The 17,878-nt window shown below is 42.3% G+C and overlaps 3 protein-coding genes across 15 annotated transcripts in view; 2 read left to right on the plus strand and 1 right to left on the minus strand.

The window, feature by feature from the left end:
- Positions 1-882, plus strand: part of LOC110973242 (uncharacterized) — a 33,124-nt gene extending 32,242 nt beyond the window's left edge. For all 7 annotated transcript variants that reach the window (XM_022223922.2, XM_087132975.1, XM_087132974.1 and 4 more), the window contains one exon: positions 1-882. In XM_022223922.2, the coding sequence (XP_022079614.2) occupies positions 1-222 (222 nt within the window). In that variant the 3' untranslated portion in view covers positions 223-882.
- On the minus strand, positions 716-16,647 carry LOC110973237 (cyclic nucleotide-binding domain-containing protein 2-like). Of its 3 annotated transcripts, none has more exons than XM_022223906.2 (15): positions 15,795-16,647; positions 10,225-10,399; positions 9,382-9,452; positions 8,905-9,034; positions 8,297-8,371; positions 7,190-7,281; positions 6,568-6,730; positions 5,810-5,893; positions 5,186-5,392; positions 4,857-4,971; positions 4,379-4,507; positions 3,620-3,681; positions 3,043-3,171; positions 2,659-2,802; positions 716-2,012 (listed from the first exon to the last, which is right to left on the minus strand). In XM_022223906.2, the coding sequence occupies exons 1-15, from the start codon at positions 16,058-16,060 to the stop codon at positions 1,872-1,874; spliced, it is 1,983 nt and encodes a 660-aa protein (XP_022079598.2). In that variant the 5' UTR covers positions 16,061-16,647; the 3' UTR covers positions 716-1,871. The 3 variants fall into 3 exon arrangements, with proteins under 3 accessions (XP_022079598.2, XP_022079599.2, XP_022079600.2); XM_022223907.2 differs by lacking the exon at positions 15,795-16,647 and adding an exon at positions 10,822-11,374; XM_022223908.2 differs by lacking the exon at positions 15,795-16,647 and adding an exon at positions 10,679-10,808.
- The window catches only part of LOC110973238 (uncharacterized), a 19,264-nt gene continuing 14,558 nt past the window's right edge, over positions 13,173-17,878 (plus strand). For 2 of the 5 annotated variants that reach the window (XM_087132981.1, XM_022223912.2), the window contains exon 1: positions 13,175-14,249. In XM_087132981.1, the coding sequence (XP_086989107.1) occupies positions 14,008-14,249 (242 nt within the window). In that variant the 5' untranslated portion in view covers positions 13,175-14,007. Of the gene's footprint in view, positions 14,250-14,659; positions 15,300-17,878 lie in introns of those variants that run through there. The other 3 variants (XM_022223911.2, XM_087132982.1, XM_022223913.2) reach the window with 3 other exon arrangements.

Raw genomic sequence — 17,878 nt, forward strand, 5'->3', positions numbered from 1 at the left:
GTGAGCAGAGGCGCCGAATGCATCATGATCCAGAAAGACTTCTTTGCCAAATACTGCGCAGACGAAGCCAAGCGGCACATCCGGTCAATCATCAAGCCCTACCCTCCCCCGGAGCTCCTACAACACAATCTCCAGAACCATTCCAACTGGACCAACTACAAGCAGGAGGCCGTAGCTAACATACTGAGGGACAGATTCAGGACCAAGGAGTTGAGATTGTAATACACGGAGTCTTGAAGAACTTGAGACTGGGAATCGATTTCATCCAGCTGAAACCACGGACCATGCTGAAACCAAGCAAATATAGTATAATGTATAGTGGTGTTGGGAGAAATTGGGATCGTACTTGCCCTTTTGTAAGAGAATCGATTCCGATTCCTCTCCCTTGAGACTCGATTCGAGAAAGCGCCTATACAACCCTGAAGGACTGTCGACTCAAATGGTTCACCGAATCTTCTTTTTTTTATAAAAAGGGTCAGAAGTTATAAGTCGTCATTGGTTCTACGACGGCGTCATTTCACTTTCGTCCTTACAATTTACTCTCTAAAAGTTGAACGAGCTGTAAAAGTATTCCAAACTATGAGAAAATTATGTAAAAAAAGATAATCAGAATAATGACTTTCTGGACAAGACAGAATGATATTGTGTTCCATAATTTGTCAGCTGCTCTTGGTAGATCATTGATAGGCCTAATAATATTGCACAGTACAAACAATTTATCAACAGAAATGTTTTATTTGATTTTGGATACTTGATTATAGTTTTTAAAAAGTGCAATATGTATTATGAAGACTTCGCAAAAATACAACTCGTAAATATAAAAATGTTATATATAATATGCTATTTTTCGCATTAAAATATAAACTCGGCTGAGTCGTTTGATATATTGTACATGATTGAATTGTCCTTTTTAAGAACTTGACACGTCTCAAGATATTTCCCTTTTGCCCTTTTCCAACTCTGTACTTGTCCATCCGTGATGATATCGACCGTTCCAAAATGACTGGTTAACTTCCAATATCTGGGGTGAGATTGACCAATGATAAAAATAGCTGAAAACAGCTGAAAAAAGGCATTAAAAAGCTGAACTGTGAAAATCTATACTTTTGTACACAGCCAGTGAGGAAAAAAAGCTGAAATCCAAATTAACAAAAAAAGCTAAAATCAGCTTAAAAGCTGAGAAATCTCATCCCTGCAATAGGCCTATCCTCCCAAAGATCAACTAGATTTTTTTCCATTTTATGATTTTTCATTTTATTATCGAATTTTCATTCATTAACCATGACTTTTGAACACGTTTTTTCAACAGTTTTTCACAGAAGGGCACCACTAAAAAGCAGTCGTGAAGCCCCTCGCCAATTTTGAAAAATCGATGCCTACACTTCTTCAAAAATAGACCGTTTTCAGGTACCGATTTCTTCCAAATCTCACTCAGACATAAGCTGGCATTGTTTTTGGTCGCCTTAACCAGTCATTTCTTCAAATCGTCAAGTTCATGGACCAAAATGCTCTATTTCATAGAGAATTTAAGTACATACAAATTGTGATTTGGCTTGCGCAAGCAGTGTTCAGCCTATTTACCGGCCTGCACCCTGAAGGCTCCAAGCACAAGTGCGCCCTCAACGGCAACAATAAAAGGCACTCGAACGCCACTGTCACAAGATGCACGACGCTAAGACCTTGTACACATTCTGATGAAAATTGCTCGTCATTCCAAGCAACACGTGTGCGTCCCACACGCGCAGTCGCCGTGTCAAGCGAGCATGGGCTTCATTGAGCCATTTACTGTCCTCACACGAAATCTGAATTCCCTTCGCAGTTTGAAATTTAGTAGAAAAGTGCCTGTACAGCAGTCCCGATGATGCTGATGGTTACACAGAGAAGTGTGGCAGGGGTGTCTTGTGGCTGTGTCGGTCAATTAACTTCTGCATTGTGTGCAATTTAAACTCGTCCCAGTCTGTCTGCTCCTGCAACTTCTCCTGAAGCCTCGCCTCCGAGGGGTAGGGACGCAACTGTAAACCGATTAGACAGGTACATTAAACTGGTGCCTCCGAAACCAGTAGGACCTATGACCGCAAGATCAGACACAAGACAAGGTACAAGACCAGTCACAATAACATTTTTTGGTAATTTGGGAGTGGAGCATTGTGGGGAACGGAGAATGACTTGCCCAGCCATAAAAATCTGGAAAGCGGAGGGGGGGTGCTGATACCACATGATACTCTATCAGAGGCAGTGTTCATGATACAGAGGTATATCTATAATATGAATTACATTGCCTTCCCCTCTTAGAGTGCTATTGTATGCATTCTAGTTGTTGGGAAGTCCAAACCATTCTTCACGATCCGCTTTAATGTGTTTCTCACGAGGAAAAAGTGGGGGATGATTCAATAGCTTATCCCCCAGTGAAAAATTGTTGGGGGATCTATACCCCCATACCCCTGGGATTTATGCCCATGGACAAAGGAATGCTATTGCTATTGATTTGAATAGCTTGCGTTGTGATTTTAATTCAGACTAAGACGCTTTGACTTGACTTTAACACTGCATTTTGTCAAAGGGATTTGGTCTCACATAATGGCCCAAAAGATCCCCACAAAGGTAAGCAGAAATTTGGATAAACAGTACACGTGTTCCTAGCTCTATGGTCAAACATACTGTTCGTCTTAGAGACTTCTTGTGATCTTCACTGAGGTGTTGCAAAAAGAACCGCTTAGATACAAGGACACACTCGGCTCCGTCTGACACCAGTGTGACGCTGGGGGCGCACTCTCTCTCGCCGAACACGAGCGGATGTAAACCCTGAAAGTTCGAAGGAGAAAACTAGGTGGGATTATCTCCATGCTCAAAGACTAGCGTCTTTTAGCGGTCAATGTCTCAGTAACCGCGAAATGTAATTTTGACTTAGAAGAGAAATCTACATTGCTCGCTGAAAAGTAGGGTCCATTGTTGATTCTGTCAGGAAACGTGCGCCCCGTTTTTGCCGTAATCATTGTCATACTGATTTCAAGACTAATCCTACTCCACCAGCAAAGAACTTACGAACGTTTCTCGCTCTGTGAGTTTCTGAACCTGAATGAAAACAGCCCTCTCTCCAGCCTGGGAAGCACACTCCTGCGGCTCCAACTGCAACCGATCGATCTTGCCTTGAATTTCATTGAGGTGTGTTTCCTGTGTGGTAAAAGTATATTGGCTGCCTTGAACGAAATTGCAAGGATGGCAATCAGATTTGATTCCCAACAGTTTGAAAAAGCCACGATATCCGTCGTACTTTCTACTACTGGGTCTCAGATACCCTGGGTCCATATTACCCGGAATCCAGGTCTAAATATGAATTTTCTGTGTCAAAATGACCTGGGAAAGTACCGGAATGACTCAGAAGAGGGTAATGTTTTAACCCACGATAAGGTAAGGCCCTAGAGTAGGCCTACCTGCAATCCGGGTAATCTGTCCCAGGGTTTTAGAGTGTGGTAATTAAAATCGGTAACACTCCTCTGGCCCATACAGAAATGAAGTTATGGTATAGACAATATGCAAAGTTACAAGTAATCTGGATCTAAATACTCTACGTCAATAATGACGTCAAGAAAGTCACTTGGGATATAGGACTTGGCCTTACCACTTCGTTTGTGTAGGCTGCAGATGCTACTTGCAAGATGGGAGCAGAAAATGCAGCAGGTCCTGCGAAATTTTGTATAATATGAAAGTTTTCGTACTATTAAAATAAATCACAACAGATTCCATGATACAGATTACACCTTGTGGAAAAGAAGTAAACCAATTCCACACGCAGTTGTGGTCGAAAGTTTACATGCCGGAATACTTACATGTGAAGAAAAGATGACATGTTAGGCCTAAGTCCAAGTAGAATAAACTTTCTACACAACTGTAAACTTTTTCCACTTCAGTTCTATAGGATCTTATCAGTTGTCATTGGCAAACACTAAAGAAATAATCAACGTGTCAGGTTTTGATTATAAATGAAAGGAGGGGATTTCAGTGCTCTGACAAAATGACTGACTGGCAAATTGGCAAACATGCTTAAGCCTGTTACTCTGAAGGACCATTTTGCAAAGATGACGAGTAACATCCTCTCAGATTTTTACTACGATAAACGTCGACAGCGGGACATGGTCTGTTTTTTGTGCAAGTACACGGTCAAAAAATGGTGAAAAGTTGGGCAATACCGATTCCAACTATTGATCTTTGGCTACGCAACTAGTGGTAGGCCTATCTTGGGGGGATTACCCATGGCCAAATGTATGGCGATTAAGGTCACACAGTATAGGCAGCTGACATTTCGACCTTGGTAAATATTGCGTGTGGGCCCACCGGTGTTTAAATGTATGCCATGACAAATAGTAGTAAATGGGCTCACTTGTCTGGGGTTCGCGTGCTATATTTGGCAACCTGGCATACTTGCTGGACTGGCTGGATTCTTTCCGGGATCTGGCTTGTCGGGGCGGTGGCGAGACACAGCATTGGTGACTGCCCTTCCGCGTTGAGACTACGGATTATCACGAAAGAAGAAACGTTTTAGCAATTGCTTGTTTGCAGTGATTGTACGATACGGACTTTGTGCTCTAGAGCTCTAGAACAGATCAAGACATGTTGCAATATTCTGCCTATTCTGACGTCATTGATTGAAAAACTCAATTAAAATTAAATAATAATCAAAAGGCATCTCTAGAAATTATTCAAAACAAATGCAGGATTATTAATTTCTTAATGGAAGGACTTGGACCATTTTGTCCAAGGCAATTTTAAGTCTAATTTCTTGTACCCAGAGCCAGCAATCTTCTTAATTTGTTTCAATGATTTTGCATTTTAAAGTTCCTTCAAAATTATAATGATACCTTTAGCACTTTGCTGCTTGTCGGAATGGGTCATTTCAAACACATTCATGAGATCTGCTCGAGCCTTGAATAGTCGTTTTGGTGCCTTCAGTTTCTTAAGCACACGGCATGTCCCCTAAAAAATGATGGCAAAATTAGAAGAGAAGTAACAGTGGACACTCTAAGTTTTACAAAAATTCGAGCAATACCACAAAAATAGAATTATAGAAAAAAGACAGTATTTGTGTTTTAAACCATTAAGAAGCACTTCACATGTTTCCTCCCTGCGAAGAAGTATATCCTATTGCAGTCATTAGGATGTGAATCCTGATATAGCACGATCGACTCACCGTTTTGACTACATAGATCCAGTCGGACGTGTTACTGTCTTTACATATCACTACGCCTCGCCGGAAGTAAGTGAACAAGCACACGCTAGGTTTGTCGTGTGGAAGTCTATACACTGGCCATCCCTTCAGCTCGTCGATTGTGCGCAGGTAGCGGATAAACTCTGGTTCCATGCCTTCGTTGCGATGCATAAAGATGTCTTTGAAGTCCTGTGTTTTCATGATGATAACAGAACTTGGAACGATACTTTTAAATTCATCATTTTTCCTTTGACGTGATTCGCACTGTCTGTTTTTTTGGGGGGGGGGATTGGGCTGAGCGTTACGCAGTTTAGTAGAATTCTCTGTCGGCAAAAATGTTGTTAAAACTTTAAAATTGTGACATTTAGAACAACTTTAAACCGCACATAGGAAACACCTCTAAAATTTAAACTTTTCCCGATTAATTTAAGTTGATTTAGGAACCTTAGTGTTTACAAATAAAGTTTAGAGGGAATCTTGCCACATCTTAATATACGTCAGTGTAGTTGGTTAGAGTGGATAAGTATGCACATGCCTAAGTTTCAAGCATTCGGGTGGCAATGTAAAAAGTACATAAAGCCCATTGTCATCGCTCCGTAGGCCTACCTCCCTGCCTATGGAGAGAAGCTCTACTGTGCCCTCGCAGTACACCGTAGCTTGTCTGGTCGAGTGGTGCATGAGTGCCAACTCCTGTCAAAGAAATCACAATTCTGTTGGAGAATTTTCTTATGTCAGATTTCACTTCTCTCATATTTTCACAGAGAAAAAGCTCACTCCAACTGACTGAAACAGTTCAGTTGGGTACATGTACATGGAACAATGTTGTAAGGGGTCGTTGACGTCTGTGACTTGAGCCGAGCAATTTGTTTCCCTTGACTCGTCCGACTCGAATTAATTACCCATCGTAACTTAATTAAGTCAAGTTGCCAAAAATGTGACTCAAGTTGGACTCGGGTCGTTCGAGTCATTGTAACTCTACACTGATTTCCTTTCAAACTCCTTTTATGGAAAGTCAGAGTTGATTCGCAGGGGCGTTGCCACGGGAGGGGGGCTGGGGCACGTGCCCCCCTTCCCCAAAAGTTCTCGGTGCCCCCCCCCCTCACTGGTGCCCCCACTTAAAAAAAAAAGATGAAGGGATATTGAACAAAGCTAACAAATGCTTGCCCCCTAAAAACCACACCATTGAAAGCTGGTGCTCCCCACTAGTGAAATCCTTGTTACGCCATGCACTGTTGATTCACCCTAAATCGTCTAGTTCCAAGTTTCAGTAGAAATTTCATTCTTATCTTTGGAAGTAAGAGAGTTGGTTTTCTGTTGGCTTCAATACTTGCCTAAATACTGGTTCCCATGAGCTGACCACTCACCCCAAAACTGTTCCCTCGTTTCAAAAACGCCACCCTTCGGACGGTAGGCTCTGACGTCTCTGTGTCACGTGACGATATAGTGACCACTGAGGTGCCAGAGAGCATAAGGTAGAAACTCTCTGCCTTGTGGCCCTGTCGTATGATCACACGCTTGTCATCGAAACTGGAAGAGAAATTACAATGGACAATATACACGACAACTTAAAATCGTAACGATGGAATGGATCAACATATGCGGAGATCTCTGAGAAGTTGGGTTGGCCCTCTATACATGTGGTGCTAAAGTAGAGTTACAAGTAAGCAATGTGAAAAATGCTGCCCTGCATGAAATGAAGAATTCTGAAATTGCTCATTTGGTAGGTCCATGGTACAGTCTATAATCTAAAATATTTAAAACAGAGGTGCACAACCTCTCTGTGGTTAAGATCAAAACGTCAGATCAACTGACCTTTACATAACAGTCTTTTGCAAAGGTATGACTATAATATACTTGGTTCTTACAATGGTGAAATGGGGCTTTGTACCTTTTTTTTTTTTACAATGCCAATGGTTTCAGTGCACGTGGACTTGTTACGGTGTGACATGGTGAAATAGACATGTTCAACGATGTGGCTTACCCTACCTCTCATACCAACCGACCATGGCCAGCGACTCTTGCATCTTGATCGGGAACTTATCGAAGGCCTGTACAGCATTCTTCAGTGCAATCAAAGCCTACAAGATTAATGTACAATTCTATATGCTCATCACACAACAAATAGGATATTGTGTCAGATCGCAGAGTCAACTATAAATCAGACGCGTACCTATAGTGAGGGGCGCATGAAACCATAAGACGAACGCACAAACCTGGCCGTATGTCATTTAACAGTACCGGTAGTGGACCTAACCAGGTGCACCTTATACAAAGGATAAAATTAAGATATTTTGGGATTTTATTTTTCCACAGAAGCTGCCTTAGGGGCGGGTAAATTATTGTAGCTTTTTATGAATATCAAAACCATTATTCTAGGCACTGGGAATATCGACATCTGCATGCATCAACTGTAATAAAGTAGTCACCCCGTAAGAGGGCTTCCACCCAGGATCTCATACCTTTGACCAAATTCTTCAACACGCAGAGAGAAACTAGTTATCTATTTCAGAATTCATTTCACGGTCCTGTGACATCATTCATTCTTTTCCCCGAAATAATACAGAACGAGAGCCAGAGACGCTATTCCAGTAACTCACATTGGATACTCCAGACGTCAAATTTAATTAACCTCAACCACAGGACAAAACCTTCCCACACAGCTCGTTGGTCTACTCCAAAGGCCAAGGTTTTTTTAAATCTTTTATATATTCCCAAGAATAATCATTTTTTTATTGAAGCACCCTTCCATCATCATTTATACCCTGACAGCCTCGTGACCCGGTTTTTTCTCCGCTTTTGCACAAGTGCTCAGCCAATATAAGCTGCATGGTACCAGTCAGAGGTTTAATGAACATCGCATGGAATTTGGCTTGGTAGCCTACTTTTGCTAAGCCGAAATTCTCTGTGCCTATAGAGGGTGCCGGAAATTATAGTCCCCGGTGTTTGGAAGTCGCGAGTGCAACGGGAAAGAGCCAACCAAATGGCAGGGTGTGATCACGTGAGAGGATAATCGACCAATGAAAATGTGATTTGTTTCTTAAATCAATCACACACTGAAGTATACATTTTGATATAAGGAGTTGCTGTGCTTACCAAATGGACCTCGTCAGCGGTTCGCTCGCTTGGATACTTGGTGAGGATTCGTTTCACTTCTGTGCTAAGCTGGACCTGCAGGAGGTAGTAAGTCGGAACACGGCGCATGAAAGGACACAAAAAGTTGTCAAGGGGATGCAAAAACTTCATGCCAAAATCCTGAACATTGCGGGTGTTTGCGGATTTAGACCGTAGTTTTATAAAAAGAATTCGAATTATGGTTATATTCAAAATGAAAGTGTTAAGGTGAGTCATACTCAGCGCGAGAGCGAACGAGAGCGGGAAATTGTGATCGAATCAAATGTTCGCGTTGCGAATTCGGAAAAGTTGAACACATTTTCGCATTCGCCTGAAGTATAAACCGCCCGGCCCTAACAAAATAATCAGTGGGTTGCTAGAAATGTTCCATTACACCTTGAAAAGGACCTATTATGCTATTTTTAATTTGTGATCGCTTGATATCAGAATCCTCCTTAAGCTACACTTCGGCTACATTGATTTATGTTTGTCGGATAACAATTTTATTCCACTCGAAAATCATATTACAGGAAAGGTTTGGTTACATGTTTAAAAACGATTTGTCCAGTTCATTGGAGCTTTCATTTTACCTCTTTTTGGACCTTGAAGTAGGCTGGGTCAAACACCAGGCCTGAGTTCCGCAAAGCTCCCAAGCCATCAAGATCGTCCTGAAACCCTGCTAAAGAACTTAGCTCCGGTAGATGGGTGTCACGACTGAACCTACATGTAAGGGGTATAATGGAATTCGCCATGAACTTACTGATGACGTCACGGAGAAAATACAAGGAAAGTGGCCAAGGGGTAATACTGGGCTACCTTCTGAGCTAAAAATCTTCCTGCGGAATACTATGCATATAGTTTTATTCAACGGGTCTAAAAAGCAGAAAAATATATTACAAATCTCATTACCGAAAATACCTGTTTAAAGCTGATTGATTCAAATTAGAGAACGTGATGGTAAAAATTGAATATAAAATAGTAATTGCGAGGCGAATAACTGTGTGCTTGTCAAGAGGTATTTTAAAAGGTAAGTATAAACTTATCGATTACAAAACAATTTTCTCAACCTTATGATGCTGTTCGATACCCGCTGCAAAATTTGGAGTAGCCTCGCAGCTCGACGAAATCTCTTCAAGGGCTGAAAAATAAGGGGAAAATACTTTAAACGGTGTCAAATAATACCAAAATAAATCATAACATTTGGATTGTCATACAGCACTTGTGGTTGTATAAGGCTAATGCGGCGTTTATCCATGCTTGTGCGAACTGTTGAAGTAACCATGGAAATACAACACACACACACACATTCCTCGTGTGCACCCTTGAGGCCTTAAGTTTGAGTAGGGCCTGCATGCTTTTAGTTCTAGGTCAGCCATGTCAAAATATCCCCATGCATGTTTATTCAGGCTCCAGTTTGTGCACAGTGAAAGAGTAAAGAGACTAAATCAAACCAAAAAATGTCTCTGAAATCTGTGCACTTTTTGCAGTGGTTTACCCAGTATTTTGTGTCTCAAACTCCAGACTTTCTCGAACCTCACTCAACGGTGCTGAGCCTCGTGCGCATATTCAGCGTGTGTGATTACAAAATGAGTGCAAGGTGTCAATGGCTTCTTGAAAAGGCTCATGCACAGTGGCGCGGTCTGATTGAAGCGTCAGTGGTGTGCACAGTTTGTATGTCTATGTTCTTCGGTTTATAAAGATCTACTGAAAGTGTGTGTCCCGCAACGAGTCGTTTGTAAAATTGATTGGAGGTCTGTTGCTGGATCCTACAGACCCATTTTTCATGGCCAAAGGTAAAAGCATTTTAAATCTAGAGTTAGTCACATCCTCAACTGGCACTGGTATAATAGCAAGGTTTCTCTTTGAAAAGGGGATGAAGCCAATTTAAAAACAGAGAATATTTGGCGTACTGTGTCGGCTTCCTCGAGGTTTTCGCTGCGTTTTCGCACTGGTGGTGACTTTTCCCGGAACAGACTGCGGCCGTGCAGGGGGTGGATAAGGGCGTTTGTCGGTGCAGCCCCGTCCCGGCAAGTGAGCAACACCGGCGACGATGTCCGCGCGTGAGTTCGTTTCTTCCTGTTGATTCTGAGGAAGAAAGGTTGCAATCATCGTCAGTATACGTTTCCTACATTAGAAGAGATTTCGACAACAAAACTCCAAATTTTCACAATATGTGGAACATCAAAATTTTGAAGGAAATGCTGGGAATGAGTTTCAAATACTCGATGAAACTGCTGTCATCTAAAATGTTCGGTGAAACTATTTCACTGATACAGTCTGAATCCGTTTCAATGCTTCTTGTTTGCGTCTTTTTCTCTCGTTTGGTGAATAGCCCATGTTTATCACTTTGTGCCCAAAAGTTACCGTTGGTGGCTGTGTTTGTGAAGAAATTTCTCCATTACCACCGATCTTGTCACGTCAGTTGTGAGCGATTCATTCTGCATGCATCCACAACTACCAAGTATGGGGTACAGCGATTTCAATTTGAGAGACTTTCACCAGCTTACTTGATCAGCGTCCTCATATGCTGCCAGCGTTTGATTGCTCGTGAGCGCTGGAGACTGGCAGGAACGCTCGGCCGAGGCGGAGAAGCTTCCGTGGTCACTGCCTGGGCGCCTGCCAGTGTACATGCTGGAGCGAGTGACTCGGACATGACCTCGGGATGTACACTCAGGTATGTGCGTAAAACAAAAAAAGTGCCCAACTTCTCGGTTTTCAAGGTTATTGCATGCACTGACGTGATTCCGTTGACTTTTCTTGCGGATCAGCGCAAAGGCTACACAATCTCCCCTTCTGCAGAGAGTAGGTCCTAAGCATCCGCTGTCAGAGAAGCTGCTGTCGAGATGCCGTTCCGTTTTGTCCAGGTTACACGAAAACCATGCACTCATATCTCCCAAACCGTGCACCTAAATGTCATATATACTTCAGATTTTGCAACAACCGACTCTGGTAGATTTCTTTGTGGTCTCAACGTAGCGGGAACAAAAGCAAGAGGTGGACCAGTAGGATACCTTAGTGTGCCCGGTACAGCTTGACAGCCGTGAGAGCCGGGGCAACTCTACTTACACTGCTCTGTGATTTACCGAGGCAACGGGGGTCAGAAACGGGAAGAATTTATTACACGGACGCTGCTTCGACGCTTCAATTCCCAGGGCAACAAGTTGTTCCAAATATTTATCACGCGCAAGGTTAAAGATTGATATTCACGTTTACCCATGGTTTACCTCAAAATATTTGGCGGTTATTTTGTGATGGGACATGGTGTCACAAAACAATATTTTAAAACCTATGCAAAAATGTTTGATCATCGTTGTCTTAATATCTGTAATATTGTGGTCAGATGTCAGGAGAAGCCTTTCTGTGGGTTAGCCAGTATCCACTTGGTGTAAAATACTACGACAAATCCCTTATACAATGACATACAATAAAGTAAAGAGGTGCAATGTACATGTATATTGACCGCTTTGCTTAGAAATGTAAAAACAGCGCTCCAGTTCGTGTTTACTCAAGGGAGCTCACGTTACCATAGCGACGGGTATAAATGGATTAGGAACGTTCGCCTTTGCACCCCAAATCACGTGGCCCATGACTGCGAAAGGCACCAACCACGCCAAGGGACTCTCCTTGGAAAAACTTCAAGTGTTTAGATTGCACATATTAATTGCGCATTTCTGCGTTCAGATGAAATTCGATGAATATGTGTAGACATCATTTCATACTTGGCATTTCTGTACGTATCTACCGAACTCCTCGTCTCACCAGATTTCACAAAAGTAAATCGTGCTGTTCGCTAAAAGCTACAAAATTAGTCGTAATGTGATGTTGAGGGATGTTGTGAATATATTCAAGCCGAAATGGATATTAGCCAATGCGCTCCATAATGTCATGTAGTAGGGTGCGCGATGGAAGGAGAGCGTGGTGATCTGTCCTAAGGGAGTGAGGAGACATATTCATTATATGGGTTTTTGTGAAAGCGATATCATCGAGTCGCGAAGTTAAGGAGCACATAAATAGTCGATTTATCTGATTAAGCCTGGGGGCATGCTTGATCATTTAAAACATTGCAATATACTGAAGTATAATACCAGTCTATTAGACACTTTCTAACTTATTCTAAAGATTCAATAGAGTCTTTTTTAAGAAAAAAAGGTTAAAGTTCCTATTCATTATGCGTTTCCGATCCCCGACACATTTTTTTGTTGGCTCAACATACAACTAACTACCTGTACCCCTTCAGACATACACTTCAAATCATAAACATTATACCACGATCATAAGAAGTGCGTCTAAGCCTATTGGTAAACATACCAATCGGGGATTAAAATACTCAACGATTATTAGATTCAGTTACGAGATATTAAATAGTGCACCCTAATAAGTACCAATAACCCTGGGAAACAGCATTAACTGGGTTTTGAGAAACTAGCTATTTGGGGCCTGGTGAAAGTTAGGTTTCATCGGAGAAAAACCTCACCACGACCTGCACCCCTTGCCCACCTCCATAAATAGGACCCAATCAAGCTTTCTCTAGTATACAACCCCTTGAACCAAGGGGGCGGGGGGGGGCTATATACTCTCACTGCCCACTGTGCCGAGGTGTGTGGTGGAAGTGGTAAATTCATTGATTTTGTTCTCAAAATAAGCTCTGTTGAATTCACCAGCTTAAGAGATTAAGGCAGCTCCTTTTTAGCTGCATTAATTGCTAGCTTCTGAAGACGACAATAGGGGTGTTTACCGAGGCATTTATAATTCAACACTTCGACATGGCAAATAGATAGGCGTAGCGTGCTCGGGATAGGCCTATACATTGTATACGAATCTCTACCTTTCAGATCGTTCAAGACGTCCGCGAGATCCGCAAGCATGGATGTCATATTTTGCCATCTTCTTTCAGGTGTGACAGAGCCCAGTTTCAGCGAATTCTTCCCTCAGCGGGTTTGTTCAATGTTGTGTGCCGGAACCTGCCGAGCAGTCGCATGCAGTGAGCAGCTTAACATTATGAAGAAGTTTGAATGTAATGGAGAACATGGAGCAGGCCGATTCAATTGAATCAGACCACGGAGGAAGGCATGATCAGACTGTCTGATTGAGCTGCTAGGTCACTACCTAACTTGACCGTCTCCTCTGGACAGTTAAGTCTCCGCGTTCTTATTCAGGCAAACAGTTCCCAGAACAGACAGACAATCCTCGATCTTAACATTAGCATGATTCAAGGACCGTAATTATTCGTTCGGGCCAATTAAGTCGTCTCATCACAGGAAACAGTTACATCACGAACAATGAATGAAACATCGGTGCTTAACACTGTCTTGACGATGAGGACTTTAAAGGATTTGCAATTTGTCTCATGGATGTTCTGTCTCCGCAAGAGATGTAACGAAGTGCTTGTCAGTTTGGTGATCTAAATTTTGCTCCTATTTGATGTGAAGTCTTAATTGGTAAGAAAGATGGCAGTTTCACAGTTACTGCATGATTTTTACATTATTTAAAGTTTGGTGTCTTTCACGCGAAGCTGGAAATGTCTCCTAATTTCGACAGATAAACTTCAATCACATACCGGCATTATGTGCTCTCTGCACCCTCAAGTTCAACGGACTTTCAAGACTTAGCAGTGGAACAACCACTTTGAATCAAAACTCCCAGACAAAACTGTGAAGGTATTTCTCTTCTACAGGACTACGATACAAGCTACAATGGAACCCCTTGCAAAGAATTCCGTGCTTCATCGGCCTCGGTCGCAATCCGTAGGTGCAGCCTTCGCTGGTGTAACTGGCCAAAACAACACCGGACAAGACCGCGATAGGCCCGACCAAGGGTCGCCTCATCGCACCGCTCTTTGCCGTGGGATAGTGCGCACCAATACCCTGACGTCGATTCGGGAGGATTCCTCACAATTGAAGGATTCAGCAGGGCGTCGTTACAGCACCGTACCTAGGTACGTATATAAGTACATGTATACGCCCTTAAAGTTGCTACATACACAGCTCTGTGAAAGACATGAATTACCCTGTTCATTTACATTGTTTCCATTCAAGAATTATGACTTCAAGCTTCCTCAAAAGCTAAACACCTCTCCCATTTTTTTCACTGCACTCAGCGGTACAACAAAAATATTGAAGTTGGTATCGTCTGTAAAGTTACAATAGGTTTACTTAATTCCGCTATAGGTCTATTTTTTTCTTCTGAAAAAAGATAGACCCCACCAAATTACATGTACACGTATGTTAAAATTGGATGGATGACATATCCCGATAACAGCTCGCGGAAAACGTGCATCACTGACCGTGCTGAAAGTATCAAGCGTCTTGAAATCAGCAGAGGGCGCTATGTTAAAAAAGTGAAAGAACTTGGAGAACTGAATAGATTGCCTTTTCGTCTCATGTATCATGCCTCAGATATCAGTAGGGAAATGGAGAATTTGTCGGAAGGCCTTTACCATTGCTTTGCAAAAATTACCAATCGTAAATTTTTCTCCCGGATCCGCTTGTCACTTTTATTGCTTTATTTTTTTCCTCGCAATTTTGTATATGACATTTTGGGAAGGACCCTTGAAACCAGCCTTTGACTCGATTAAGATTACTATGAATAGACACACAGATACATGGGCTGAAATGAACAAACAAAGCGTCGTAAATGGTAACCTTCACACGGCCTAAACAATGCAGGATCACGTTCAACTGCCTGTAACCGTCAACACTTGTTGCCAATGTCAAGTCCTTGGGGCTTGTTCGCTGTTACCAGAGCGCCGCGTGTTAGCGTGCCTTTCCCTGTAATGAAAGGGTCACAGAAGCCACAAGACTGCATGAATAACCTTTCAAGGATGTTGAGACTGACTCAGCTGCGGACAACTTTCTGAGAAGACAGGCGAATAGGCGAGGAAACTATGACTCTGAATGTTCTCTATTGAGAAGATCGAAGAAGACTTGGTTTTGTTGCGCCGGCAAGATATGGCAACTGTTCGGGAGCAGCCGAAGTATTTGAACAGGTAAAGTGCCAAGTTAATTGTGATTGATTTGTTGCATGTCAGGAACTGATCGAGTTTTGTGTTTGATATAATTTCGTTTCAATGTGTCGCAGTCGGTTGATTTGTCTCGTACTTTTTTAATGGTTGTTCGCTGTGACGTTAGGGGCGATTTTGTCGACTGTTTTATATACAGTCAATGAGCAAAAAGCAATCTCATGATTTCTTGCTCTATGATGTTGTTATGTTGCATATCTGAAAGGAGTATCATCGGCTAGCGATCGTAAGGTTGTTAAAAATGGTTAAATTGTTTATATGTGTGATTAGGCTCGTAATTACTGTAACGGCGAACCGTGCGAATCAACGACGGCAGTCTAGTCCCCAATTTGAAAGGTACTAGATTGGTATCAATTAATTTTCAGTGACGCAGAATCGACAAGTTCAGGGTTTGGATACAGCCAATCATATAGCAAGGAATCTACCCTTTTTCCCAAGATGATCCTTACCCCCAAATCTCACCTTTTCGTGTGAGTGCATCCTCTGTCTTGATATCCGGGTGATCTCGATGGATGTAAGTCCCTCACGAAGGAGTCTTTCTCTGCAGAGAGCAGACCAAAGCGGAAGCAGACGTCCGCGAACTCATCCTCTGTGTCAGCCCAGAGTTCCGATACGGTGGCTGGCGGCCGCGGGTGGTCCTTACTCTCTTGGCAGTCCCGGTCGGTGGGGATTAAGCCTGGCAGTATCATCGTGCATCTTTGCATTGTGCATAGGTTGTCTGATGTCATTATCTCCTAGGTGACCGTTCTCTGTAGGCCTATATCTCTCCTCATACTCATTAGTTCTTTATGATTTTGATTAAACGTTATGTGAGACAACGATGCTACCTTCAGCTTGATTTATTCTTATAAGCAGGATCAGAGCCGACCTTCAATGTAGGCAGCACTGATTTTTGATCAAAGAGGAACTGAGAATACTCGGCGAAAGTCCTCCTTCGAAATGCAGTCCGGCGGGGCTCTTTTTCCAACTGAAAGTACACCGGCTACTAGCTCTGTAGCTGAGGCAGTGATTTTGAAGAATTTCCACAGTTCTGTGATCGCAATATTCAATGATTTGTGCAGTTACGTCTACCGTTTTCTTTTTGTCAGAGACGTATACGTTTTGGGCCTTAAAAACGTCAAACGTTCGAGTTGTGGAAACTTTGAACGATGAAACTCATGCCTAGTCATGGTGAACATTTATGGTTGCAGCCTGAGTGTTATCAGCTGCATCGTCAAATTCGGCGAGTGCATCTGAACGGAATACTTTCGCTCAAATTCCAACACGTTCCATTAAGGGCAGGCAGGTGGAAATCATTCAACAGAAACGCTGCAGTCACTGCATATAACCACGGGCCTGATGGATTTAATGATTTAATTCTGCGATTTCGAGGTCAAACACTGAACTTTTGACGCACCAAGTTCAGGTAAATTCGCCACCTCAACCTTGGCAACCGTAATGCTTGATTTCAACAATACATGTACAAGGTCGACTGCCTACGTGTGGTTATCACAATGAAATTCGGACTACTCACTATACGCTGGTGGCCTTGGTGTCAATTTATTTTCAAAATTGTATTGACTGACGTGTTTTTTCTCTTGTCACGGTTTACTGACGAAAGTACAATGAAGAAATAGTTGTGGTCCAAACCGCACTGGGGCGTAATCTTCTGCTAAATGGTATTCCAGTTGTAGGCCTATTCATATTTTTCTGTGGGAATTTTTCATGACAAGGTCCTTTGGAGGACACAAAAACGGCAGAGCTTTCCAAGCCAACTTAATAAAGGGAATGTCCGGTTGCAAATGATACAATCACTAGGTTTCATTAGGATTGAAATATCTGCCTGCCTATTCCCATCAGAGATCATTAAAGGGGTTGTTACGATCAAATTGTTTCAATACAGACCTTCAAAATGCACCTCTCTGTCTGTATTTCTCAACTTTAGTTTCACCATTTCAAAGGGTATTTTACTGCCCTTTTGGTTTCATGCTAATGAGTATTTCCATATTCATGAGCAAAACTGGGAATGTCATCCCACTGACCTCAATATTACCTTGGTTTGTACACACACACAAAAGTCCTACATTTTTATTGATTTTGCTTGACTTTTACTTATTCGTTGTTGTTCATGCGCATAGCAACAAGCACGCATCTATCCCTTTCTCATGAAAAGGGTTTCATTGGGTAAATTCTGGGTTAACAATTTGAGCAGAAAAACCTAGGCACTGAACTGTATCTTCCCTAGATGACATCACAGCAACAGCGCCCTCAATTGTTCAGATAAGCACGGACAATTTAAGTGTAAAAAAGGTGTACTTTGCATTGCATTTCACCAAAATAGGAATGTAAAAGAGTTCTCATACATCGAAGAAGAATACAAAGGTCCAGAAACATTCATGTCTAAGACGAATCAATCGCAGCCACACTTTAAAAACTCCCTGTCCTCTCTCCAACTGACTTTTTGGAAACTGGTACCCGTGGTTGCTGTCTGAAGCACATTCCCATTGTATTTTATCCCTTTGTATCCCTTTATTTGGGACAGACGCATAACAACAATTTTTTAACCA

This window comes from Acanthaster planci, linkage group LG02, assembly GCF_054643075.1.
Source record: "Acanthaster planci isolate LZ-2023a linkage group LG02, COTS_SCS, whole genome shotgun sequence".
Taxonomy (NCBI): domain Eukaryota; kingdom Metazoa; phylum Echinodermata; class Asteroidea; order Valvatida; family Acanthasteridae; genus Acanthaster; species Acanthaster planci.

Bases quoted from the DNA above. Each gene is read 5' to 3' on its own strand.
- LOC110973237 (XM_022223906.2), bottom strand. From the start codon at position 16,060: ATGACATCAGACAACCTATGCACAATGCAAAGATGCACGATGATACTG. The intron at 5,894-6,567 runs GTGAGTGGTCAG...TTTCTTTGACAG, and splicing joins AACGAGGGAACAGTTTTGGG to GAGTTGGCACTCATGCACCA. The intron at 4,972-5,185 runs GTGAGTCGATCG...ATCATTTTTTAG, and splicing joins GGATCTATGTAGTCAAAACG to GGGACATGCCGTGTGCTTAA.